This window comes from Idiotropiscis lumnitzeri, chromosome 5, assembly GCF_059441095.1.
Source record: "Idiotropiscis lumnitzeri isolate Australia: NSW breed Sydney's pygmy pipehorse chromosome 5, RoL_Ilum_1.0, whole genome shotgun sequence".
Lineage (NCBI taxonomy): Eukaryota > Metazoa > Chordata > Actinopteri > Syngnathiformes > Syngnathidae > Idiotropiscis > Idiotropiscis lumnitzeri.
The window spans coordinates 28,490,097-28,517,947 of record NC_142395.1 but is presented as its reverse complement, the minus strand read 5'-3'; the positions used below and the strand labels follow the sequence as shown (position 1 = coordinate 28,517,947).

Sequence of the window (27,851 nt, the reverse complement as noted above, 5' to 3'; positions counted from 1 at the left end):
TTCATCTCCATTTTCCACATCAAATCCTATTTAGCAGAATTCTTTTCAATGCCCAAATGCTGCGACCTGTAATCACAACAGCAGCCAGATGATTATGTACAGTAGCAAAGTTGTGTCAGAATGCTCCAACGAAAAGCCCAGAAAGCACTCATCTCTTGTCACGGCGGCCTCTTTGTTTGTCATGCAGGAATCTGACAGCAATAAAGTATGTTCCCTGTACTCCTTCCGCAACAATTCCACTTCCCCGCACAAGCCCGAGGAGGGGGCCCGGGAGCGAGGCGACCTGCTGAGCGCATCAGCCTTTGGAACTCCGGAGCGCCGCAAAGGAAGCCTGGCAGACGTGGTGGACACACTCAAGCAGAAGAAGCTGGAGGAGATGACAAAGACAGAGCAAGACGGTAGGGATCCTCTCTTCGTTTCTGCTTTTGAATGAAGGAAAAAAAACGCTTCCAACGTGCCTTTCTGTGATATCTGACCTGCCTCTTAAAAACTCCTTGCGTCAAAGGCATACTTGAGCGACTTTCAGCAATATTGCTTTTTTTTTTTTTTTTTGCTTGTCACAATCGCTACAAACAAACCGGTTCCATGAAGTATTTTACCACATCCATCCATTATCTGGACCGCTTGTCATTGCGAGGGTCGCGGGGGTGCTGGAGCCTATCCCAGCTGACCTCGGGCAGTCGGCGAGGTACACCTTGAACTGGCTGCCCGCCAATCCCAGGGCACACATAGACAAACAAGCATCCATTCTCGCACTCACACCTCGGAACAATTTAGAGTGGCCAATCAACCTGCCATGCATGTTTTTGGAATGTGGGAGGAAACCGGAATACCCGGAGAAAACCCACGCAGGCATGGGGAGAACATGCAAATTCCACGCAGCCCCAATCAAACCCACAACCTCTGTGTTGTGATGCCATCGTGCTTACCAGTCGTGCACCATGCCGCCGTTGCCAATGCGAAATCTCGAGATCACCCAACGAGGTCTACCGTATGTCCTAAAAGACATCTCCGGATATTCGGGTCTCCCTCACATCGCCTGCAGTCTGTAAAGAGTACAGTGGTGAAAGAAACAAATATTTGAAGGAGCTGCAGAAACATATCCCCCTTCTTAATTAGGGCTGTAGTAATGTAACTACATCCAATCAAATGTGGAACCCCCTCGGGAATGCATGTGTCTCATTTAGTGTCTGGGGAGCTCTTAGCTTAAGCGCTTCATCAGATGAATAAATTAGACCTCTGTTAGCCTAAAAATAATTTCCTCTTCGTCTTTTAAGTGCTCGTTTGCTGCTCTTTTTATTACACCCGATCCAACTTATGGGGACGCATTGTTTCAGGAGGAATCAAACATTCGCTGTATGTGAATGTCAAGGACAAAAAAAAAAATCCTGGAGAAAGAAACAAAACATTTTTCCACAACGCTTGTACTTCAGATGAACTTTCATGCCGTACGTGTCTCATCAAGATGATTTTCACTCTGAGCTCTCTGTGGCAATGCCAGGCGTTATGCTAATGAACCCCAGCTGGTGAAGCCTGGTTAGTGCCGTAAATTGAAATGGTCAAGTGCATCTTGTAATCCAGGGCCGTATGTCATTGCAAGGAGGAGAGGGTGCGCTGGAGTGCCATACAGCTGTTTTAATCTCCTGTTAATAATAGAGACTTGGTCTGCCTCATGCACTGTGTATCGCTGCCACCAAAATAAAGTCCCCCGTCAGAGGAAATTAGTTTCTAAGAAGGAGAAATGGCGGATGATAAGAGAGGCCACAAAGTTCAGCATACTGTTCCCATGCTGCAGGAACGGAGAGACACTCCGTTTTGGAGAGCACTTGAGGAAGCCTCAGTGGTGATGATCAGTGATTACTGTAAAAAGGAGGGAGAAGTACTCTCGAGGCAAAAGAAAAAAAAAAAAAAAGAACCTTAGCGAAAACTAGTGAAATCCACTTCTTTGTTTCTGAAAAGGAGATATCTGGCTGAAGACTGAAAGGGACAGGATGGAGCGAACACAAGAAGGTTAAGAGAAGCCATTTGTTGTCTTAATGACGCCGCTAATGTGCTGTGAGCAACAGATGAGCTAAATATAGCGCTTATCTAAGCGGGACAACTGTTGTCTCCAATTCGGCCACTTTGGTGTCTGTGCGATCGGGATCACCGAAGGGCCTCCGAGACTGTTCGCCATCTGCTACCATTCTTCTTGGACTTCCCTTTGCCTGGTCGGAACAGTTTGTTGTCCTCACCGATTTGTGGTGAAGTGGTCACCTCAAGAATTGTGCACCACAAAATTCTTTAATACATTCCCAGTGTCCTTTTTTTTTTTTAGAGTTATTTATTGCTGCTGAGCCTCACAATTGCCTGACATTAAAAACAATAGACATGGTGCTCAATCTTGGACGTCGCATCACTTGGACGTTCCTCCATCTTTATATTTGTACCCTTTTGCCCCCAGTATCCTTCTCCCCTTCTCTTCCATTGTGGTTCCTTAAAGTGCTTTAAGTGCTTGTGACTGTGCTAATGAATGAAAATGTCCTCCAAGCCAGCGCGCACTGCATTTAGCTGAATAGTCACCTTTGCTGTAAAAGCCCTATTAGGCGCCGTTGCCAGCGGGGCTAACGATTGTGCCCCATGTTTACTTACTAGCTATTGTAAATGCATTATTTATGGAGAAACCTCCAGACAGCACTCGTCAAGAGTTAAAAATGTCAGGATAAAGTATAACGGCCTTGGGGCACTTGGGGTGAAGACAAATAGCGCATGTTATAAAAAAAAAAAAAGTCAAGGTGACCGTGATTTGATTCACATGAAAGTCGAACACTTTTATATAATGTACTAATGCAAGTCAGAATCAATACTCTGCAAGTCAACGCAGAAATATTTTGTGTGGGGATTGGTCAAGACAAGGTTGAGAAATTTTAGCTTACCGACTTGGCTTTGAGGTATTTTCTCTCAGATGCCGTTCGACTAGTTGAATCATCTTTAGGTTTAGCTGGCCGAAACTTAATAATTTCTCTTTAGTCACCCTATTGTTGAGCAATATTTAGGGGGGAGTCTTTTGTATTAGTTTTAATATTTTGAATCAGTGGACTAAATAATAGTTTAAACACCAAACCAAATTTTGCAATTGAACTACTGAGATATAAATGAACTCTTAATTCTAAAATCTTTAGTGCAACCTTGCTTAACACCATTGCAATGCAAATGCAGTGACATAACTGTGTCATCTTTCCACGCTATTTAATTAGGACGTTTTTAAAGTTATCAAATGTAAAATTGCTTGAAAATATAGATTACAATTATGTTTTTTTTAGTTAAAATAAAATAAAACCTATACTGATATTTCAGAGCTGCATTTGACTTTTTAGCTGTCGTATCACTGCAACATGTTGCTACGTTAGCAGTTTGCCAACTTGGATGTGATGAGCATCCAAGCTGGTGTTTGTTGTTTTATTTTCAGGAAAATACCTCAATAGCATGCCCTTAAATTTGTGTTGGATGTAAACCGCAGCTACCGATTGTTTTTTTTTTTTTAACAGTAAACCGAGAAAAGTATACCATAACTGTTCTATGGAAGCATGACACAGTGGATAGCACACATTTCTCTATGTGTGCTTTGGTGCAATTGTTTCCGACTCCATGGTAGTGACGGGAAAATGAAGCTTCAAATTTGCTTTATGAACCAGTTGTAGTGTTTTTGGTCTCCCCTAGATGGCACTCTGCGTTCAACATTGGGCTGAAAGCACAATGAATTGCCATTTTTTAAACCTTTTGTTTAATCAAACAGTGCCATTTAGAGGACTACAAAATACAGCAGCTGGTTCATGAAGCAAATTTGAAGCTTCATTTACCCATCACTACACTATGGCACTATCGGGCAATTACAATTTGCACTTGTTTTGTCATACGTTGTGTAAAGCACCAAGGTTTTTTACTGCCAAATGGAAGATGGCCATTTAAGGTATGCCTGGGGAAACACAAAAAAAACAAAAAAAACAACGATCTTCTGTGGATGCTGTAGCGCTATGTGACACATAGCGAAATCTAGTTACTGTAAACAAGTAACGTTGCTGCTGACCAACACTAATTGGTTAACCCCCGTCAGATGCAGCAATCTGTGTAGTCGACGTGTCTACCTTTGTCTTTCTCCCCAACTCTGCTATTTGTAACTGTAATCCCCTTGGTGAGGTTGTTATTACTGTATAATGACTGTGCACTAGACTGAGTGATCATCATTGTGCGGTCATTACGCTCTATTACGACAGGCATGTAATGAGATTGCGGGCTGTGGGAAAGCTAGGGAAGAGAATAGTTTGGGGCGCTGATTAGCGCTGATCAACTCTCGACTCTGTTGTAACACTTTCTCCATCAGTGTCGCAACCCCTGCTGAGTCCACACGCAGCCTCGGAGGAAATTGGCTGCAGGTGCAGCAGAACACCAGCAGGTTTATTTTGGGGGGGTAATTTCATTAGTTTGGATATGATTTAAATCAATAAAAATGAAGGCTTAATATGACCAAAAATAAATATGGTATTCCATAAATTGCAGCGTATATTGGAATATGATAAAATGCTCATTCCCTTGCCCCAGACAGACTGATGCACTTTCTCCCCTCCTCTCCTCCTTCCCTTCCTTCTCCCCTCTCATCTCATCCCAGCTGCCGTGTCATCTGCTTCTGCTTTATCCCACCTAATTAATAGGAATCTTTGTTATAATGATCTGAGCATGAGCCTCTGACTCCATGCATATGCAATGAGGGCTCGAGAATCCAGTTGCCTTGGTTGCCGATTTCGAGGCCTTCTTCAGCCACGTAGCTGTTTGTGTTTCCTCTGGGTGCAGCATCCCGTTGCTTAGGCCAGGACCTTCCTGGCAGGCCTCTTGCACACGCTGGCCAAATACCAGTCAAGCATTTTCCCATCCCCTTTAATAATACGCTGCTCATTTTTTTTCATCCAGATCTTTCAGCCATGGATTTTGATGCAAGTAATCTGTTTGATTAAATACTTGCTACAGGTTTATGTCTGCTACAGAAGGGGTGCCTTACAGACTTTTTTTTTAATGCATGTGTGCGTGTGTGTTCTGTCTTGGCCTGCAGCACGGTGCGCCAGCCCAGCGGAGCAGGGCTCTGGTCTGTCACTTTTGTTTGAATAGGTAATGCAGATCTGTTCAGGCTGAAGAGACATGAGCTGGAATCGCTTGTTAGGACATATGATCAAAAGCCGCTCTCTGCTCTCTGCCAATCAACCCTCTTGTCACCCTGTGAAGCAGACGTTAAATAGATTTTTCGGCTGTACGGCACAGGCAGTCTGCCAGTCTGACATTTGAACTTGGGAAAAAAAAAATGCCCGCTAGCCAACCCCCTACTCTCCCCTTATCTCAGCTCATCATCCTTCTTCCAAAGTTTTTGCCCCTCTACAGTGGTGCCAACCAAATATTTTGTGTTTATGTTTTTAAATAAGGGGAAAAAAAGACTCTATAGTACTATATGTTATAAAAAATAATGAAAATAATTAAAAAAAAAATATATATATATATATATACACATTTAAATATATATACATTTAAATATATAAAAATAAATATAAATATATGCAGATTTTCAATATTGTCCTTATTCCCGGCAAATAGCGTGGATCAATTAGCATAAACGTTGTCATTTTTCATTATGCTGTATATTAGCATTAAGCTGACAGGCCGTTCTTAAGGCAACCTTATTTGCTTGTTTTAAACACACAAAGTGCAATTCCTTTTGTTGTATGATTCATTTTCAACTAGTGGCATGAAACAGCTTGAAGCCTCTTTTTTTTTTTTTTTTTTTGGGAGCAAAGTTTGTGACAGCTCGCATCCAGAAAAGCTCGCGAGTCAGGTCAATCGTATCTCAAAGCACCACCACCATTTTTTTTTAATTATCTTTATGTCAACCTCACTTAATTAAACCTTTGTCAAATTTTTCATCTGCCTCCCAGCCTCACTCTCTGGTGACAAAGTTGCTCCCGTGCCAGGCAGAGATCAGAGCCCAGGGCTAAACGGAGGGTGTATGGGCTAAACCGAGTGCCTGGTCCCTTCCTGAATTATGTATTTACTATCTGTTCCAAAGCAGATCGCCTCACACAACACACACAGACGCAGTCCCCGCAGGTTTCGCTTTACACAAGCGAAGATATAGATTTTGTTGCCCCTTTCTGCCGCTGTCTTCATCATTCACATGACAAAACAAGCAGCTGCTTCTTCAATGTGCCATTCTTTGCATTCAAGATCACCTTCCCCACTTCTCATATTCCGATTAGTCAACAGTAGCAACTGCTGGGGAGCATTCCAGGGGCCATCTTCCCGGGTTTCAGCTGTTCAGTGTATCCCCCCCCCTTGCACCCGCGCTGCACAAAACTCCCATTGTGATCCTGGCCATTCTGGCTGCACAGGAACCCCTTGATAGGAGGAAACGGGTGTTTCTTTGAGACAAATCACAGCCAGAGTTACACAGAGGCTTGTTTGTCCTCACATAACACAACACACACACACGCATGTGCATGCATACATGTACCAGTCCGACGTATACCTCATCTACTGCTTATCAAGTCTGGTTCATGATATCACCGCCCGGCGAGTGTGTTTTGTTTCGCGAAGAAAAATAGCCTCAGTATCACCCTGACTGTTTTATTTGACACGGCAGCATTTGGAGAGGTGCAATGATGGTGAAATGCTGACACATAAGAAGGCAGAGGCCATTAAAGCTGCTATATTTGTCAGGAGGCTGTGAAACCTCTCTCTCCATTGAATAAATAATAGCCGGCTTTAGCCAGTGAAACGGGGCATGACGGGGATGAGAAACAATCAAACTTGAAGTTGTTTGAGCAAGGAGGAGGAGGTCAAAATGAGGGGGAACAGTGCGTATGCGTATGCAGCACAGAGTGCTAGCTCACTGTCGCCGCCCTATCTGTGGCATTCAGCAACTCAACATTGTGCACATAACACAGAGCCCCACAAAGGAGCCGGTGTCATCTGACCAGGGATCAAAATAGTTGACATGTAACCCACACCGTGGGCACACACGGCCTGTGTGACTCGCTAATGATTTCAGAGCACATCGTCGGCTTGTTCTGTAAGTCGCAGGTACGTCAGCCATGCGGCGCGCAGATCCGCCTTGACACGAGCAAACATGACAACGAGTGTACTTGCGGCCTATTAACATATTTGCATTGTTTTGCTCCTCTCCGCAATCACGCGTGTCAAACACGACAAACAAAGAGACGCTTTCATCTGTCGGGGATGAAACAAGATGAAACTCGCTGCTTTTCTTTTCCTTCTCTTCTTGTTCGATAACGTTACAAGTGCCAGGAGATGGGATGAGCGTGTCAGACCAAATGAATAGAAATGTGTTTTATTGCCCTGCAAAGCCCGAGTGGCAATGAGTATAATTATCTGACAAATGTCATCTCCCTTTGGATGCACACTATCGTTTTTTCTCTTCTCGAGTCCACTGCTTAAGAGGCTTTAATGTCACATTATCAACGGCATGTCGTCAAGTTGCAATGATGACTTGTAGTGGACTTTGAAACTATGGAAAAAGTCAAAGTGATTTTGCTGACACAGCAGTCTTTTCACTCCTTCTCTGCCATTGACGGATATAGAAGCCAAAAAGTACATTTATTTTTTTTAATAGTTATTATTATTATTATTAATGTTTTTATACTGAAATAAATAACTGAAAACTACTGGCGTGAATTTTTAACATGAATTTTGCATCGACATGAAAGCTAGTCACAGGCATTTATACTTGTAGCATGTTGACACAAATTACATTCCAGTGTGTCAACCGATTGTTTAAAAAAATTAATCCTAATAATAATTTTGGAAACTGGACTGAACCGGGGTTTTGACACCTCCCAGTCACAGTTGAAATATTATCAACGCAGCTACTTGTGGAACATATGACTTGTGGAATTTCAGAGGGGGTTAATGTGTTAGGGCAACAGGATTGTGTAAAATATCCAGAACACAAATAGTGTGAGTTTTTTGGGTTTTTTTTAATAAAAATATATTGGAGGATGAGGGGTAAGACAAATACGTGAAAAATGGAAACATTTGAAAGGATTTAAATTATTCTTTTTCATAGTGAAGTCAAATTTTAAATAGCAAAAGTCACCAAATAAAATTTCTCTATTTGCTATTTTTTTTTGTTGCAATTCATTCTTGAATATGTAGTAAGATCCGTGTGCAGCGTACTTTGCTTCATAAAAACAAATATTTTACATTTTATATCCTGGGTGCGCCAACGCCCTCTTGCTTAAAATAGAAAAGTTAATTTTGCAGATCCATGCTTAATTTACGGACTTTGCCAATATCTGTGTCATCGTTTTTCCCGAGCGAGCTCAGTCCACGGCGAGAAACAAAGTGGTCTGTCTGTGTTTGACGGTCGGCAAGGTCTTCAGTCTTGCAGAATAGGAAACGGGCCAATTAAAGAGGAAAACGCCGCTTCTATTGCGGCTGAAGCCACTTGAACAACAGCAGATTGAGAGCGTAACAACGGAGATGTGAATATTCAATCGTTAATGCGACTTGAGACTTTACAATCTTCCCTCAAAATGGAAAGCTACTCCTGTGTGGAAAAATATATGCGATTACTTGTTCAAATATCAATTTGCAGAAGGCTTAGATGCTCACGAATTGTGTTTAAAATATTGCTCGTGCTGCTGATAAGACACACACAAATTCTGGTGCCTGCACATCTTATTGAACATTAATTATAAAAATATTGCCCTTTGCTCTCAAGCTTAAAGTAAACAGAAACTGTGTATCCTGAATTCTGCCATCTCGGTAAACAAACTGAACTTGAGATTTATTAATAATTAGCTTTTAACTGCTTTTTAAAAGTGAAAATGAACTGTGGTAGAAATTAAATACGCTCTCGCCTTGACTTTCCTAAAGTGAAATTTTAATGTACTGAGAGAATGCGCCCACTCACGCAGACTTTTCTACGACTGCGAATGGCGGTCACCGGCTCCATGTCCTAATGTAATTTCTTTGTTTCTTTAATACCTCAATTCAATCTCTCGTCCAGCATTTAGGATGAAATAAACTTTTGGTGTCCATACAAGAGACTTGGCTTGACTGCAAATTCTAATGCATTCATGTGGGATCCTATTAGTCTCTTTTTTTGTCCTTGTGGAGTCAGGCAGCCATTAATTGACTAAATCACACAGAACGGCAATGATCACAGCGCTTGATGCTTTTCCTCACACGTCTATTAACATAGATGAATAAATGGGAATGTTTTTTCCAGCATTGATTAGTTGGCGAGTGTATAGTTGACACTTAAATTGCAGTGCAAAAAAAAAATTTTAAAAACTAAAATAAAAAAATAAAAACAACCTCTCCATTTCATGGCACCCGGTAATTAATTTTTTGTACCAAATTATATTAATTTATTGCAACGTGCGGACCCAAATGATTACCGACACGAAATAGAAATTAGAAATTCAAATCAAGTCCACGTTCTGTTCATCTTGGAAAGCGATGATGATGATCAGCACTGTAAATAATCTTAAACTATTGAGTAACCATACACACGCGCACTCAATCACCCTTAATCAGGTTTGAAAAGTCCAATTAATCAATATTTGCACTTAAGAGATTTTTTTTAACCATTAAGCTTCAGTTGATTGCCATTATAGATGCGCTAGTATTGAATTGACTTGACTTTTATTTTTGCAAATTTTTTATGTTGTTTAAAACTAATTTTGTTTCCCCGATGAATGTTTTGACGACAGGCCGACCGATCGAGATATTTTTAAGCAGATTCAGCTATTTGGGAAAAAATAAACGTCTGATCACCGATTAAGATTAAGTGGCTGATTCATTTAAAAAAATATATATAATTAATATTTTAACAACAATTATCTCATTCAATCCATAAAACATGCATATACATTATCAAAAATGTAGTCCCTACCTCCCAAAGACGTATTTATACGTCTTTTTTTTTTAATAGCATTAGAACACAATTTTCTGTTGGGCTCGCAAAATCAGTCAACATCCAGAAAAACGCTGAAATTGAGGGGTGTCCGCTAGTGAAAGTTTCTGGGATTAAATGAGTTAATGATGAATTACAGGCAAAGCATTTTAATATTTTACAATTTTTTTCCAACAAAGAGAAAAATAAGCAAAAATCAGCCAATTTTTCCCCATTTTTTTTTCATTCTTTGTCTTACGTTGGAATTTTTTAATGCGTAAGAAAAAAAAGACAGAAAAAGGAAAAGAATTTAAAAAAAATTATTTACTTTTTCTTTTTTTTTTTAATATCAGCCAGCCGATTAATCGGCCGTGCCCCGGTGACGACTGCTCATGTTCCCCGCATCGCAAGAGAGAAGCGAGTGGAAGAAAAAGTTGATTTGGCTCTCGCAGCATTTAATGGGCCTAGTTCTTAAAAGTGACCTTGTGGGGTGGAGAGCGGAGCAGCACAGCAGCTCCTTCCAGCTGCACACATGGCATCCATCGGGGGCACAATCACGCACAGTCCCAACACCTCAGGCTCGGACATATGTTGAGTTTTATTTCATTCTTCTGACATTAATCCTATTCACCAGCTGTTCTGCCAGCTGCCACTCTCCGGCTTAAGGGGAGATTGCAGTTTTGGAGGCTCTGAGTACTGGTTTATCTTGGCTCCTCGTAGCCTCCTCGCAAAGTTTTCATTGCATCTTTTTTTTTTTTTTTTTGGACACTCTTGCAACTTTTGTGAAAACTTCCCTTCAATATTTGTTTTTATTTTTTTAATGGATTTGTTTACGTGTCCAGCAGGCTTCATGCTGATGTACCTTTGAATCAGTGTTCTCGTCCTGCCTGACTATGCTACGCATCTGATCTGACAAAAAGAAAAACTGCAAGATTTTTTTACATTAATTAAAGACACTGCAAAGTGAATTCATTGACGAAGAATTCTAAATATATGATATATTTTTGAAAATAATTGCTCCAATGGCTGACCTGGCTTATCCAGGGAAATTGTGACGTGCAGTTAGCGAGCGGCTTTAGCGTGCCTCGTTGTCAGTCATGAGTCACACAGAAAAAAGTAGCATGGCAATTATTTGTATTTTTTTTAATTTAGTCCAACTTGGTTGCCAGCATGTGACCACTTGCTAGCGTGGTGGCTTTAGAGTGCCTTGTTGTCACTGTGAGTATAGGCACAACAAATAGAGAAGGCAGAATATCAGATTATTATTTTTCTGTGTGAAATTGCAGCAGGTGTTGTCTTGACAACGTAGCATCCAGGTGATATTGGTATTTAATTGACATTTGAGTTTTTCAGCCTTTGAGAGCGGAGACAATGCATTGATTTTTCACAATATATATATTTTTTTAATCATTCAAATTTGGCAGGCTTGTTAACAATGCCCTTCTTGGTGATGTGTCAAATTTAGGAGACATATTTATTTAGACTTTATTGGCGAAAAAAAAAAACTAAACAAAGAGAATGTGCCAATGCTCAGCTCTGCTCAGAATGCAGCTCATATATCTCTTGCCGTCAAACGGTATTTCTGGCCATGGCCTCAGCCTGTACAGTTATGATTATTGACATATTGGGTCTGACATAAGTCACATTTATGTGCATTGTCTGGAAGCATACTCAAGTGTTCTCAATGTCATTTCTGCTGAGGTATGAGTGGGCGGGCTGTGAGCAAGGGCCGCAATGAATTGATCATTGCTCACTGCTCACTTTAATAATTCAAGCCTGATTGCCAGCGAGTGCCGCAGTAAAATGGATCGGGAAGAAGTCACATGCTGCTCGGCTCAGGAGGTGAAGCCTCGTGGGGATGCTTAATTCATATGTGCTTGATGGACACGTGTATTTAGAAGGGTCGGGTGCTGCGTCTGTGTATACGGCCTCTCCAAATGGCCAGGTCATCACCGCGGGATTAACGCTTTGCTCGCATGACGACACGAGATAAAGGGGGAGCGTCGTATGTAGCGTGTGAGGGGAAAAAAAAAAAACGGCAAGTGTGCTCAAAACAGCTTCTTGGATGGTATTCATACGCATATTTGTTGAGAAAAATATGTTCTTCCTATTGTTTGATAATGAGCAGACTCAAGTCATGCAAATTGAGGAGGTGATTTGGGATGACTCAGGCGTGACAGTGGTCTGTGTCATCGTTTTGACCTGTGGTGGCACAACAACGGCCGACTTATCATGACGATTGGCTGGGCCGCCGACATTTACAAACACCGCATTCAGAAAGTTTTTAAAAATTGTTTTACAATTCACATCCTTAAATGATTTTGAGTGTTACCCGTATCTTCTTATGCAATGGTCTATTCCATCTTACTACTCATCTTTCGGCTTGATTCCGGAAGACGGTGGCAAAACAAACTTGCTAGCTAGCGTATTGTGTGGAAAATGAACAACGCTACCAAAGTTCCAAGCTTTTTTCGCAGTGACTCAGAAAGTGTTTAACTGACAGCAAAAGCCAGACGCTCTTGCTAGTAGTAGCACTGCTGTCAGTGTCAGCCGAGGCGGCTGCATTAGAGATGAAGTGGAGAGTGATCCGAGTGTTTTCAAACCACTGTAGTATAGCAGCCAACATTTTAAACAATTACAGTATTTTACTTTTTTTCCCTAGATTTTGAACCATGCGGCTAATACGGCAGTGCGGCTTTTTTCTTGATTTTTCTTTCACCGGTAGGGGGCGCTGTATAGTTCAGAAAATATGTTAAATAAATCTTGATCAGCTTGTTTATCATTTCTTTTTTTTCCAAAAAGAGTTGCTGCAGCTTATATACAAGTACGCCGTATCGTCCGGAAAATACGGTAATTTATTGTGGTTAATGTTGTAATTAATTAAAATAATTTAATAATAATTTGCCCTTTATTAGTCCCACAATGGGGAAATTCGAGATTCGAACCCAGGCCTCCTGGGGAGACTGGGTCCTGAACGCGGCGCCTTAGACCACTCGGCCATCCTGGCAGCCAAATAAAAGTGTTGCGATGATTCACTCACTAGATAATAATTTAAAAGTATTTTAAATACCTTTGCGGTACATTAACGTAGCTTGTGACTGGGTTTGCCCCAAATGACAAAAATGGTGTGCCGATGTGCCAAGAGCTATGATTTTTAATTTTGAAATTAAAAAACGAAAAACAAAACGAGTGAGCTAGTTGTTGATAAACAGAACCACCGATCAAATAAAGCCAAGAAGAAATCGGGAAGGCGCTGGGCTGTGCAAGAACCTGAGATGAGGCCGCCTATTCATAGCACGTGTTTACGTGAGTCAACAAGACATTCGGAAGGGGGCGAACATTCGATGTTCGCCGAGCGGAATAATGATTAGGTCTCAGTTAAGGTGCAGGTGCTCCACAATAGTCTGCCATGTCTCAAGGAGGTGGACCTTTTTACTTATGCATGCCAGAACAACTAATTACACCTTTGCAAGCTCAAATTATTTAACTGCAGCGAAAAGTCTTCTTGAAACGCTCGAGGTTATTAAAACTGTTGAAAACGGGGAAAGGTAATTGCCTGAAAATGAGCGACAACGCACTGTTGTGCTCCGAATGTTTTTTTTTTTTTTTCGTTTTTTTTTCCCCCCTCTTTAGCATTTGCATTGTGCGCCATCACCCGGGTGTGTAACCTATCGCGTTGCGATTGCTCCCTTGCAATTAGCGCCCTTTTTGTCTTTGCTTCAATAACGCCGTGATTATGGAGAGTTCAGGAGTATTTGCGGCGCTTACAGCTGTTGTCTCGGGGACTACCGGCTGAATGACAAAAACATGTTTTCTCTCTGCATTTCACTTCCCTGCCTGCCTCTTGTGATTATTATGTTTTATTTGCTGTGATGATGGGGGTCTTGTTTTTAGGGTGTCTGTGATTAAGATATTCAAAGGACTCCTCCGAGCGTGTCACTCATTTTCTTTCTTTTTCTCCCGCCATCAATCTCCACTTTTGATTTGTTTCCCATGCAGTGGAGAAAGGATGGCAAATGATTGTAAATGTCAGCCTATCATTGTCTGACTGCCATTGACGGAAATGCGAGGCGGGATTCAATCCGTCGAGTGTTAAATGCACACGCAAAAAGAAGAGAAAATCCTTTCAAGATACAAACAGCACAGCATCTTACTTTGCATGGATGAGTTATAGAATTTGCAGAATTTACTTATACATGGCAATGTCAATAAAATACCCGGGCTGTATATTTTAAAGAAGATTCATAAAATAGTATTGATCGATACTCCTTAATACGGTACTTCCTCCTGAAGACCCCCGTTAATCTTTTCTCGTCTTTTAACAGCTGATTTACTGTGAACATGTGCAAGACATAATCCCTGCCATTCATCCCGCACCGTCTTACTAAATCCTTCTGTCTCTTCACATCCTGACTGAAAAAAAAGCTTTTCACAGTTTTTTAATGCCTGGAAAGATAAAAGAAAAATGTATTCTGATGGCGCCAAGCAAACTTAATTGATCTGTGCTTTTTTTATTGTAAAACTTTGCTGGGGGAAGGCAAAGAACAGAAATCAGCAATCGACAATCACGTCTCTTATTAGCTCATTGTTGTGACATAAAGTGGATATAAAAAGTCTACACACCCTTGTTCAAATGCCAGGTTTTTGTCAATTATATAAACTGTCGATATAGCGGCGGTATGGCTTTGGAATATGACAATAAAATATTACGATCATTCATTAAAGTTGAAAAGACGATCAGACTTTATTGTTGTTGCTAAAAAGTGAGCGGAAACTTTTGCAACTGCAACACTTTGTGCAAAAGATGACACGTCGGGGCAACTGTCTTTCATCGTCCTTTTTGCTAACTAGCAAAAGTAATAATATGCTGAGCAGAGAAGAAAGAAAGCTTAGAATGTTTTTTTTTTTTTTCCTCTATATGCCGTTTCTTTCCTTTGCTTATTCACAAAAAGAGAACACTGCTTTTCCTCCCCATAGTCAGACTTTCAACTTCTTTCGCTCGTGGTCATTCTGTGGTGACAAATTAGGTCCAGTGGCTATTTGTATGAATTTCCATCTCCTCCCATATTTGGCACGGCAGAATGCATAACGTAGTGCCTGAGCCTGAACACGCAGTGTCCACGCTTTGGTTTTTCTTTCATTTAGCTGAAGCTGGCCGCATTCTGCAGTGACTGAGAAGAGACGGCGCTTAGCAAGGAACACGAGGCTACAAATCCTTCGGAATATCCCCCACAGACTGTTATCCTTGACTTGCGGCTAATTTCTTTCTCGATAGTCCTCTCCTCTCTGCCAGTGGCTTTTTAGCTCAGCAAACACTCAAACGCGAGTATCATCTTTCTTCCCAGGAGAACGGTGCACACGGGGAGGCTCGGAATGCGGCGGCACACAGTTGAAACAATTTCATCGCTGACAACACACTGTAATCAAACACCCATTGGCGGCGTGTGGTCACAAACCATTTTGCCAGGCCGTTTTCAAACATGTGTTACGTTCCAAAACTGGAGTGACAACACTTTTGCTGATTTGTTTGTTTTAATGGCGACTGATCCTCAAAATACATAAAAATAAATTTTATTTATTTATTTATTTTTAATTAATTAATTAATTTATTTATTTTAGCATAATGACACAATTTGATTTGTTCTTTTAATCATTTAGTAAGCGGAGCAATTTGTCAGACTTACCAAAACAAGTACATGCCATTAAAAAAAAAAAAATGTACAGACGGGAAAGCCAACCTCTATAGAAGCCGCAGAAGCTCTTTTATGGAGAAAAAAAAAAAAAAAGCCGCACCAGGCTATAAGCCGCAAGCTGAAAAAAAAAATTGTTGTTTACTGCATTTGCAGAACAATTTTGTACTGTGCATCCACATAAAGGTACATAAACAGATTGTTAAAACAGTGCCTTTTAACACGGCAACAACTTTGCTCATTAAAACAGAACGGATCCAAGCGGGAAAAAATAATCGAGATTTATTTAACGTATTTTCTGAACTATAGAGCGCCCCCTACCGGTGAAAGAAAAATCCACCGAATAGTCGCACCTTTGTATTAGCCGCATGGTTCAAAATGTAGGAAAAAAGTAGCGGCTTATATACAGAAAATACGCTAATCAAAAAAAATCAAGGAAGTATTCTTTTTTTATATTTTTTCATGAAGACTTTTATGAGGACCTTAAAGTTACTTCATAATAATGACGCAGATAAATGAGCAAAACAGGACAGACAAGCGATCATATCAAAAGTCTGCAAAACTTTATTCATTTGCAAAATAACGGAGAAAAATTTCTGGGAAAAGACGAATGTGCAGAAGGGAGGCAACTGCTGAGCTGTTTATTGTCGCGCAAAGGCATTCTTTTGTCAAGCTGTATGTATGTACGTTACTTTTGTTATGATGAGCAGGGTTGGGGGGGGGCGACTGCAGTTTCTATCTTGTCATCTTTTTGGTGTTCGGTGTTCACCCACATCAATAAGATCACGTATGTCAACAGGAAGATGATAGTTGTGACGGAAGATAAACATGACATTTAAGCAGACGACTCTTCACTTTCAGAGTGCCACTTGGAAACTGAAAAAGTCTCGGGGAAAAAAGAAAAAAGGTTAAGGGCATTTTTCCAGCAGTACAGCAGCAGCCCCAAAGGGGGGACAATGCGACCCAGACAGGCTTAGCCGTCCAAAAAGCATTCCCCCTCTCAATAGGAGCACGTCTTGGACACACACTCCTGTAGTTTTGTACGTTGCTATCTGTGCTCGCTGCAGAGTGGAGGCGGTCCGTGCCAGGCGAGGGTCCGCAGGGAGCGCTGGAATCGCTGGGGCTGGAGGAAGTTGGTCCGGGTCCAGTGGGGTGATGTGGGCTTGGTGACAAGCCAAGCTGTCTAGTGCAGCGATGCTGGGAAAATGTAAATAAGCGCCCGATAAGGGCTATTGTTTTCATTCCATTCTCATCCCCGCTGAATGGCCTGCTCCCGAGCTACAGAGCATTTTATCGGGAGGGGGGAGGAAAAGCAACGGGAAAGGGGAGAGGGGGGGGGGGGGGGTTGGGAGTTAGCAGCCCCCCCTCCCTAAAAGAAAATAAAAATAAACACTCTTCTCTTGTCGGAATTAATTTGTGATGTCCTTGTATCGCAAGAGAACAAGAAGCAAACCTTTCTCCTCCCCCCAAAAAATGTACACTAACATTTTGTTTGGCAAGCAATTCGCGTTTGGCCCGTCAAAAATAATTTCCAATGACTATAATAGGATTCGGTGTCAAGGTAATAATTATTTTGTCAATACCAAGCGCCGGCATTTATAATTGCTCTGGAGAAAACAGGCAAGCATTTCACAAAGTGAAATAGGCATTCTTTTTATTAATTGAAATTCTTGTTCCAAAAAAAAAAAAATGCCTGTCTGTTTTCTTCCCGCACACCGGCTTTAAAATCGTCTCTGCATTCACTCGGCTGCGTCTTTTGTTGCCAGCGTCCAAACACTCGTAGGTGTTTGCGAGTTATTTTCTGGACTAATCCGGGGCCATTATTCAGTTCTTCCAGGTGGAAGGCAGGGAGGACAGCGGTGCATTCCAGCTGTAGCCTCTCGCGCCGGAACACTTGGCAGGTCGGCTCTGGCGAAGTGAGGGAGTGGCTGCTCTCCCGGGAAGGGAGGGGAAGGACTGGAGTAGAATGGAAGCTGGCACCACATTATCTCCACCAGTTGGCGCATTCCTTAATGATCAAGCGCCGGAGCGGCATCTGCCGTCAAAGTGGATGTTCGCAAAAACAAGAGCATATGCGAGCCTCCTGACATACGTTGACTGTGTTTGTTTAATCCCCCTTTGAAACCAGCCCCACGCTTCGGGCTCCGATGTCAGGAATGGATGTTTCTCTGAGGACAATGACGAGAGGCTAGCGGACTTGGGGGGGAGGAAGCGCTTGAGCTGTGATCTTTGCGCCACACAGGAAGTTCAAATACGCACAAACACATGAAGCCTTTTCGCTCTTTCCCGCCTCGGGTCAAAGGGACACGCTGTGAGCTGGGAATTGGAAAGTCAATAAAGCAGAAATAATGTTATAATGACCCTGATCTGCCGGCGTCCTGTCGACCTCATCGCATTGGAGGAAGTGGACAATCAAACAAAATGGCCACTCCGCTTGATGTGTGAGCAAGTCCTCCTTAAACAAGGCAACAACAACCACCGACCAACGCTTACTCCCCGGTCCCTCTGAAGTTAGTGTGTTGCCAGGGGAAGCAAATTCTGTTTACTTGGTCAAAGCGGCGCCAAGAGATGAAGACCGAAAAATAAAAAGATCAAATGTGGGATAAAAGGGACACGATTATTTGGCGCACTGCTTTTGGATGTGATTGATACCAAAGACCATGAAAGTGATCGGATAAGTCATACCATACACCTAAATTAAAAAGCCTGTTCTCGCGAGAATTTTACAACAAATTGTAATTCATGGAAGGACTAAGTTGGGCGATCACAACGGCGCTCTTCTGGTTGTCGTAAAAATCGTGTTGTGTAAACGGATGACGATAAGAGGCGAAATGTCAAAGACAACTAGAACTGTCCAGTTGTGGACAAATCAATGCCTTGAGAATAGGCAAGGTTTGCCTCAGAGCGATGCTTTTGCATTTTGGCTCCCAACTGGACTCTTGGAATGACATACGAATCGTTTGACTCAATTGTGTTGATGCATTTAAAGACATCAAGCCTCAAGGCGGAGGATGGCGTCTGCTGCCGGAGTTTGATGAGAACAAGTTGACCTCGGAAGCAGCGCCGGGATGGCCGAGGAAGGTGTGGGTCAGCTGGCCCGCCGTGTTCTTTATCAGCTACCCCAGCGACAGCACGGCAGATTGCTGCCATTCTTCCTCTGATTCATTGTCCGCTGGACAAATGTTAATTGTTTTCATCATCGGCAGCCGCGTGCATGCGCAGACGTGCCTCGTCTCCGACTTTGACTTCCAATTAATGGCTGCCCTCGCGCTATGCTTACAATATTCGCTTGCTCCTTCACGACTTCCTCAGCTGAAGTATGTCATTTTTTTTCTTTATTTTTCTCTTGCAGATTCCTCCTGCATGGAGAAACTACTTTCTAAAGAATGGAAAGAAAAGATGGAGCGGCTCAACACAAGCGATCTTCTAGCGGATGTAAAAGGTAAGCGCAAATATCGCAACAGGGCCGTCATTCTTATCAGTTCCTGCGTAATCTCAGAAACAAGTTCTTACTTTTACAGAAGACAAAGGCCTTTGGCTGCACTCTTCATTGACACCCCCCCTCCCATTTATCTTTTGTTGGAATGTCCAACTCTCCCCAAAGTGCTGCCTTTTTAATTCCGGGCAATTTACGACCCAATCGTCGTCGTCGTCCTCTTGCCGAGTTCTTCGTCTGCAGCGTTATTGCCACCTCGGTAAATGTTGAACGCGAAAACGGAGCAGACGAGATGCCACTAAAAGTGGAGAGGGGCACAATCGTCTCCTCACCGAGTCGGCATCGGCGCGGAATGTCTCCACTCTGACAGCGAACGCCCCGTGCTGCGCGCCGTACAGCAAAGCACAAGTCAGTCCTCCCCGAAAAAGGTTGTTTATGATATGGCGAAGGTGGGCCGCGGACGGGCAGGGCTGCTTCTTAGTTCTTAGCACCGACTGTTACTGAGTACTCCGGAGTGTTTATACAGCGCGAGAAAGCACAATAGCAGCTGGCCGATAACGCCGGGCTGTCACCGGCTCTTCATCGCCTCCTTCGTGATTCCTTTCAGAAAAACAAAAACTAAATTATCATCCGATATTATTCCAGCGTGTTACAAATGACTATTGGAAACATTTTTTAAAATCCTACCTGAATCAAGCGATGTGAAAAAGGAACTTCCCAAAACATCATTATTGTAATCAGATTACTTTTATTTAGTAATGAGCAATCCAAACCAGTAATCTGATTAAAGTTACTTTCCGAAGAGACGAAGGAAAGTAGTAAAAAGTAACTTAGTTACCTTGATAATAAAGTAATCAGTCACGTAACTAGCTTACTTTTTTTGGCATAATCAGCAATCAGATTACTTTTTTTGACAACACTGGTGACAAGAGGGCGTCGTACGTGCTATCGTAACTTATTTCGCTAGCTTGTGTCCTCAATATTCGCATAATGCGACCGAAACATCTTGAGATGAACGTTTATTGTTTGTTTTTATTCATCCGTGCGGCCCATCTTGGGCCGGTCCAAAATGGCTCACGGCCCGGTACCGGTCCGCAATGTGGTGGTTGGGGACCACTAATACAGGCTACAGTTTTCAGTTTTAACAGTCCACAGACTTTGAATTAGAAAAAGTGCGCCGCATACCGCTTCTAAAGTTAGATGCAGGCATGCATGCACACACTCTAATTATCATAAAGCTAGGATGCCTTGTGCGTGGCGCACCGTGTCCTAAATCAGAGCGCCGAGTGCTCTCTGTTCTGGTGCACTCTAATAAGCCAACTGGAAATTTGAGCGACGCTCGGAGGTTCACAACGGTTGGAGTGAACGGGTCGGCGTTCAAAGCGCATTTCTGAACGCGCCCGTACGTACGTTTTGCACTCCGTGTGGTGAGTTGTCAATGATGAACCGGAACGATGACATTGCAAAATAAAAAAAGGAACCGGACTATTTTTGTGAGTGGGGGGGGGTTAGTGATGGGTAAATGAAGCTTCAAATCTGCTTCATGAAGCAGTTGTAGTGTTTTTGGACTCCTCTAGATGGCACTGTTGTAAAGAAAGGGTTTAAAAAATGTCAATTCAGTGTGCGTTCAGCCCAATGTTGAACAGAGAGCGCCATCTAGAGGAGTCCAAAAATACTACAACTGCTTCATGAAGCAGATTTGAAGCTTCATTTACGCATCACTAGCACTCTCAGCTGACATTGAAGAGGGAAAACTTGCAGTTTGTCGTTTTTCTTTTGGAATATCTCTTTTGTGACAGCAGTTCTGGAACCCTTTGATCCACTTCGTCATGTCATTCTCGAAATTGCAAAATAATTTGTGGTTTGGGCTTTTTCAAAATCGATTTATTGAATTAGAGACAACGTTCGATGAATGCCGACGAGAGTATTAGTTGCTCTGTAAACAGCCTGAAAATAAACATTACGGCAACACGTCTCGTTGATGAGTTAGAGAGACAAGTCGGCGCACCTTTGTTCCTAATAGAAATGTTTGCGCTATCGCCGTGGCAGACTTAGATTTTTAATTAGCGTGCCATTTCACACGACTGTAGACATTTCAAAGGGCTGCTTTGTGCCCCCGCTTACAAATGTCTCGCTCTCTCTCCTTCTCTTCGTTTGAAGTTAGCCTGATGTAAATACGGGCAATTAAAAAGAAGCCCAGGGTTGGAGACTCACAAGGTCCGCCTAATTAAAACACAAACAAAGGTGCCAAGTAGAAAACAGCTTCTGATTAAGATCTTAAGTGTGACGATGAATCAGATGCGCCATTCATTGTTTGGTTAAAATCAGCACAAAAGGCAAACGTGCCTGTCGGTCGGAGATGAATAAAAGGGGGGGGGGATAATAAGGCTGACATTGAGTTCATACTGGATTTGTGGCCTTGTATCATCTGTGTTAATCGCTCACCATTTACTCCTCCAATTATAATAAGCTTTTGTCGTTGCTCTCGCTTGTCATTGTTCTCCAGCGCAGAGAAAATAATTTCATTGAACAATAGCTGCAACACAGGTTGACCCTTGACCCATTTTAAAGAAAGACATCCTCCCCCTTCAGTTTATGTTGGAACCTGCGTCAAATACATTTACAAATAGCGTGAAAAACACAGCGACGGGCCGTGCATTTCACACGTAAGCCTTCAGGGAAACTCGACTTGAATGAATCCCCCTCATATTACCATCGTTTATGAGACTACGGCTGGACAAATAATATACAGAAAGACACTTAGACAGTACTGAGTGAGTGTTGGACGAGCTAGCTTTCTTGAAAGGTTCGTCTTGAAAATGGTCTCGCCAGCGTATTAAATCGCAATTAAATCCATACTTTTCCCTCCTTCGGGCATTGCGGTTTAAAAAAAGCACGAATATAATTTCGATTTTCGAACGGTTACCAGTTTCGACTTCCGGGTGTGTTGATTCACAAAATGCGTTCATCACCTTCTTCGCAAGGCCGGCGCGAAGGCTCACTGGAACCAACTCGTGATCTGATTGGCTATTGCAACTGTCTATCAACTCTGAAAGCTCAATGACTTTGACAGAAGAGATGCCCGCACGATTGTATCCGAAGGCCTCGGACGAATAGTGTGCGCTCCTGTTATTATGAAATCTGCCTGGCAACACAGGCTAGCTGAATTCTGATTGGATAAAAACTCACCTAAAAATACGACACTAAAATATAATATGGCATCAATGTGAAGCATATGATTCTGATTTCTTGATTATGTTAGGCCAGCACAGAAGGCCTTGAAGGCCTAGAGCGCCCAGCAGTGGAAAAACATCACAGGTCACCCGACAGGACGCTAATTAAAGCCCAGTATGTTTTAAATTCCGGCGCACTTGAGCCAAACACACCAAATAGCGTTTTAAGGTTTCATGCGTCGATATCTCCAACTGTCTCCTCACGCGTGGCAAAAAGCAGGCAAAAAGCAGAGCAAGACGTCTTAGTGAGAGATTTCTTTTCATCGGTCAATTCCTCTACTGTTATTTGTTTTCATACTTGAGCTTAGATGTCAGTCTGCAAGCACGATGAAGCGGGAGATGACATCTCTTGAACAAAACCACAGAGAAAAAGCGAAGGTCGACTGGAAGGACTCCAAACCACGGAAAGTACAAGATAAGAAAGAAGAAGAATAGAAGAGCTCGATATTCAGTGAGCGTGTTTACTGTAGCTCATCTGCTGATCATAAGACGTCTCAAAGCCACATACACGCACGAGGGGAGGGGGGGAGGGGTCTGGGGGGGGCATTGAGATGCACTCTACGGAGGCCAATCAGATCATTGTGGGTGGCATCTACTTCAACAACCTGTTCTCACAAAAACTCAAAAGAAAATGTAATTCATCGGCAAGGTTACGTCTTTAAATGAATTTTATTCCACATTCTATGTCGCGCATTGTTTTGGAGTTGAACTGCAAAGACTCTTTGATAAAAATACTCATGGATTACTAAAGTAGTCAGAATATTAGAAGAGGGGATCCACAGCTTTCCAGAAACCAAATGGAAGATCTTTTGGGATTTTTTGGGGTGGTGCCTCGGCTAACAACCAATCACGGCTCAGCTTGCGGACGTCATGTGACCGAACTCAGAAAATCAAGGCCTTAATTCTCGAAAATACTTTACCTGAGGAGGTCGAAGGCAAAAGCAGAAAAGTGTCATTTAGACAAAAAAAAAAAAAAACATCATCAAGGCTCCTTTCAATGTTTTCTAAGCCTACAAAACCAAACAACCTCTTTGTCAAATTGACAGCGTAAAAAATGCACCAAAAAACTATTGATGATTTAATCCCTTGTTTTGCAAAGAAAATGCAGATGTTTTCAAATATCTTACTTTTGGAAAAAGATCATCTGTCCACTGAAATTAATTAATTAACAAAAAGATTTATCAATTAATTTAATAATTGATTAATTGTCCATTATTCGTTGAACCTCTACTTAGCCATGTCATTTATAGTCATTCGAAAATGTTGGACATTCTTTTTTTTCTTGGCGTTGTCTGATTTTTGTGATGACATTTCATTAAATCATTAAAATACTTTTTTCAATAGGTTATTTTTTCACAAAAGCATCTTCTCAATTTCTTAATTAACGATGAAAACATATGCAAATATTAGCTTCTGCATTTGAACGCTTCCCCTCTTGTGTAACAGCACAGGCAACTACAATTTTAATCACTAAAACCCAAACTAAGAATCACCCCAAACGTGATTTGATCACTTATTATTTTTATTTTTAAAAAGAAAATCAAATAAAGGCAGCATTGTGAAAAGCAATCAAATGGGATGATATCCCACACACACAAACATGCACCAACAAACAACATGCACACAAATATCGTAATGTGGTAGCAGATAAGGTCGCTCTGTGCTGCCGCTTTGAGCCCTCAACAGGGCTGTTTACGTTTCCCCCGCTGAGTGCCAGTTTCCAGCTTGGGAGGCAGAAAGAGAAAAAAGCAAAATGCTCATGAATGTACTCAAAGTGAAGGAAAATATCTACTTACTAAATTGGAACACAAGCTGTATTCAGTCTCTCGGAATTTGCAAAAGAGGGAGTGTGGGGGAGAAAAAAAAAAAGCTTAGCATTGTACACTCCCGTTCAAATGTGCTGCTCGAAATCTGAAGCACGAAAATCGGGGCTCTCGCGCTGTCGCAATCAATTTGGGGATGGTGTCGACATGACAGTGGACGTGGGCGCACGCCGGCGGCCCTGTGGCGAGCAGATAAGTGCAAGCGCTTTACGAGGAGAACACAGGGCAGGGCGAGGAGGCGCTTGAGACGGATTTGACGCCAGCCCAACAGTACCTGCGCTGCGCTGGCCGTTAACACACACACGTTTGTTCGGACTCCTGGATGAACAGAACGTAACATATATTCTCGTATTTTCTCTGCAAATCGGTAAAGGAGATGTCATGAAAAGCTCTGAAATCATTCACGTACTTTTTGCCGTCTATATCCGTCAATGGCAGTGAATGAGTTAATATAAGCCGTTGCGGTGCGTGGGGCCCACAGCAAAGCAAGCCGCCTAAACGACTACAATAAATCAACACCTTGCATATTCCATTTGCACAAACAAACAGCACAAAACAGGATCTGTCCACTCGCTCGCGTCCAAAATGCCTCCGTTAGCATTTTGTGCAAAACACCTCAGTCAAGTGTTTGCCCTGTGCACTCAGGTGAAATATGAGCCACACTAAATCATTATTCCTCGGGCCACAGGCACCAGATGAATGTACTGGAGTGTTGAAGTGTGTGTTCTTTTGCTCTAATGAATTGTGGAATTGTGGAAGAAATGCGAGTAAGAGAGGAGCAAAGTGTTTCTGTTTGCTGCTGTGAGTTTTGAGATTGACATTTTGTGGGGTTGTAACAACTGACGATGCGATTACGAGTGACATTTGGTCTGTTTCATTGTGAACATATCTTCGTCTCTTCTGGGTTATGCTTGCCATTTTCTTTTCACGTTTCTAAGTCAAAAAAATTTTTTTTTTTCTTTTTTTCTTTCTGGGGGGAATATGTTTTTAAATTTGCAATGTTTAAAACGCGTTTGGAAATTCACAGTACCGCCCGTGCACTGCTCTGAGAGTGTGTGTGTGTGTGTGTGTGTTCGGCGAGAGAGAGCATGCTCCCCTCTCATTAATTTCCGAACGCAGCCCGTGTTCAAAACCAAGAAGCAGCTTGTGCTTGAACTGTTTCCATCTGGATCGACTGACGCACTGGCGTATCGCTTCCCCAGTTGGGTCATTCACCGGCACCGTGTTTTTGGTGCACTCTAACTAACCGAACGGCACGTTTCAACAACGCAGAGCATGCTCGGCTCACATTCATGTATGAATGCAGTCTGATGATCGCTATTTAGTCTTCATTTTTATTTCTTTAAAAATTTAACAATTGTTTGGTGTGTGATTCGCAACAGCTTAATAGAGGCGTAAATCCATGCAAAAATAAAGATAGAAAATAAAAACAATAAAATTAAAAAAATTAGAAATCAAACCTCTACTTCCCAGAAATTGGAACGCGTCAACCGCAAAAAGTGAAGAAATACTCCAATAGTTAGAGCTTAATGACACACCAAACATAAAACAAATGACACCTTCAGTATTTCAAACAACCACATCATTCAGACTTTCACTCCGCCATCTTAATGCTAATGCTAAAGCGGCTACGATGCAGTGCTATAACCCTTTAAGCAACGGATTAAACACTAATGGTGCAGCAACACTTGTGAACAGACATCAGAACAGGACTAAAAGTTATTGATTCTTTATCCTTAACCAAGAAATGACGCGTAAAAGTGTTGTATTAATGAACTTTGGGGAGCTGTGATGTCACCCACAGAATGGATATTTCACCATCAGACTGAAATTTTCAATTTAAACTCTGTGGTTGAAATAAGAACTGATTTACAGCCATTATAGTTGCGGCGATAACATCCTTGATCCTTGATTGACGGACATGATACGACTTGAATGCATTATCAACACGATAGCATCGCTATTATTACTGATTGGTGAACGCTCCCACACGCCACTGACACAGTTGGCACTCTTCAAGCGCGATGATCTGAACGGAACAAGCGACGTACAGTCGCTTCTAATAACCGCCACCAATGAATGAATGAATGAATGCGCCCGCGAAAAGAATGAGGTAACATTCAAATCCTACCTTGATCGCCGTCTCAGTCATTAGCGCTTTGTTCACGGCAGACCTTGAAAACTGTTTATGTCTTTCATATCTTAAGGGCACAAGAGGTCAAGATCTAGTGATGATAAGCGGACCAGAAAATTCACGGCTGGACGGATCAATGGAGGCTTTAAAATCATTATCGTTAAATGCATACAATGTCATCTTTGTCATCCAATGTCCACAGTCTCGTCTTTGTCACGTTTCTCGATTATCCTAAATAATGACGACCGCAAACAACGCTAGACGCGTTTCTCTTTCTCCCGTGTGGTTGAAATTCCGAGCCAGTGGCATTCATGCGGAGTGAGACGTTTAGGTCGAGGAGCTATCTTGACGGAATCAAGTATTCTACCTTGTCCGGTGTCACGGACGGACGCTGAAGTGCTGCCGCTTTCAGATTAACATAATTAAACTGAAGAGCGTGGCTTCCTCTACCATCCAAATATTAGTCGCCATCAGCCGCGCCAAATGAAGTAGGCTGTTATTCATAAACACTTCAAGTTCCAGTCTCGACAACTCTGAGTGTGTGCCGCGGGCCCTTAAATTGTTTTAATTCAATAAAATGGCCCCAAAATGACGATGTATATGCGCTCGTAGGCTCTTGACGTATGAAGCGTGAGGCGATGACATCTCTCAAGTGCACACACGCTCCGAGTGGGAGAAACTGAGATGGTCACACCTTCTCCAACTTGAGCTCATCTCTTCAAATGAAGAAGAAGAGCTTTTATATGAAAAAAAAAAAATGGTCCCGTTGCAAGAATTTAGAGCTTGGAATCTGGGATGTGCTGATGCAGGAAAGCGTGTTGAGAGTCCGACTGTTGGTTTCGGAGTAACGCCCGTGAATTTAAACATGATAAATATTTTGTAGTACGTCAGGTAACGCCAATCGGAGACTCGATATCCATTTGGTATTTTAGGCGGAAGGTTCTTTGGGCTGACGATTATTCTCTTCAAAGTCATTTCTCAATTTCTCAATCAGTTCTTTGTTTTTTCCTGAGAAAGAAAATGGGCGAGAGAGTCAGATGACCGTCGACTTCACATGCGTGTGCCTTAACTCCTCATGTGAAGACTTTTTTAAAGCTCCCGAAGAAGCCGGCAGTTGCACGGCGAAACTAGTAGTCGTAAAAAACAAGAACCTCCGTTTGTCTGAAGAAATGGAAAAAAAAAAAATCAACAAATGAAAACTCATTCACTGCCATTGACGGGTATAGAAGCCAAAAATTCATTTTACTTGGACCGGTAGTGAATGAGTTAACATAAAGAAGACAAGATGAATTTTGTGGATGTGATCACCTGGATGTGATTGGATCATCAAGAGGACTTTTTCTTTTTTTTTTTAGAGCTCTCGAAGAAGACGGCCATTGCACGTCAAAACAAGTAGTCGTAAAAAAGAAAGAACCGCCGTTTGTCTGTAGAAATGAAAAAAAAAAAAAATAAATCAACTCCCGTGTAGACTGTTGGAGGGAAGCGCTGCGATGAATCGAGTTGAAGCAATATACTTTTGTATCATTTCGACGCATTTTGACTATTCTTACGATAGCCTTGGAGCATATGCACACATCCACAAAGCTGACTGATTAAGA

The 27,851-nt window shown here is 42.1% G+C and overlaps 1 protein-coding gene across 3 annotated transcripts in view; it reads left to right on the top strand.

Annotated features, from left to right (window-relative positions):
* Positions 1–27,851, top strand: part of sox6 (SRY-box transcription factor 6) — a 140,465-nt gene that overhangs the window by 49,441 nt on the left and 63,173 nt on the right. For all 3 annotated transcript variants that reach the window (XM_088295782.1, XM_088295781.1, XM_088295780.1), the window contains 2 exons: positions 188–398; positions 18,980–19,069. In XM_088295782.1, the coding sequence (XP_088151908.1) occupies positions 188–398; positions 18,980–19,069 (301 nt within the window). The remainder of the gene's footprint in view (positions 1–187; positions 399–18,979; positions 19,070–27,851) is intronic.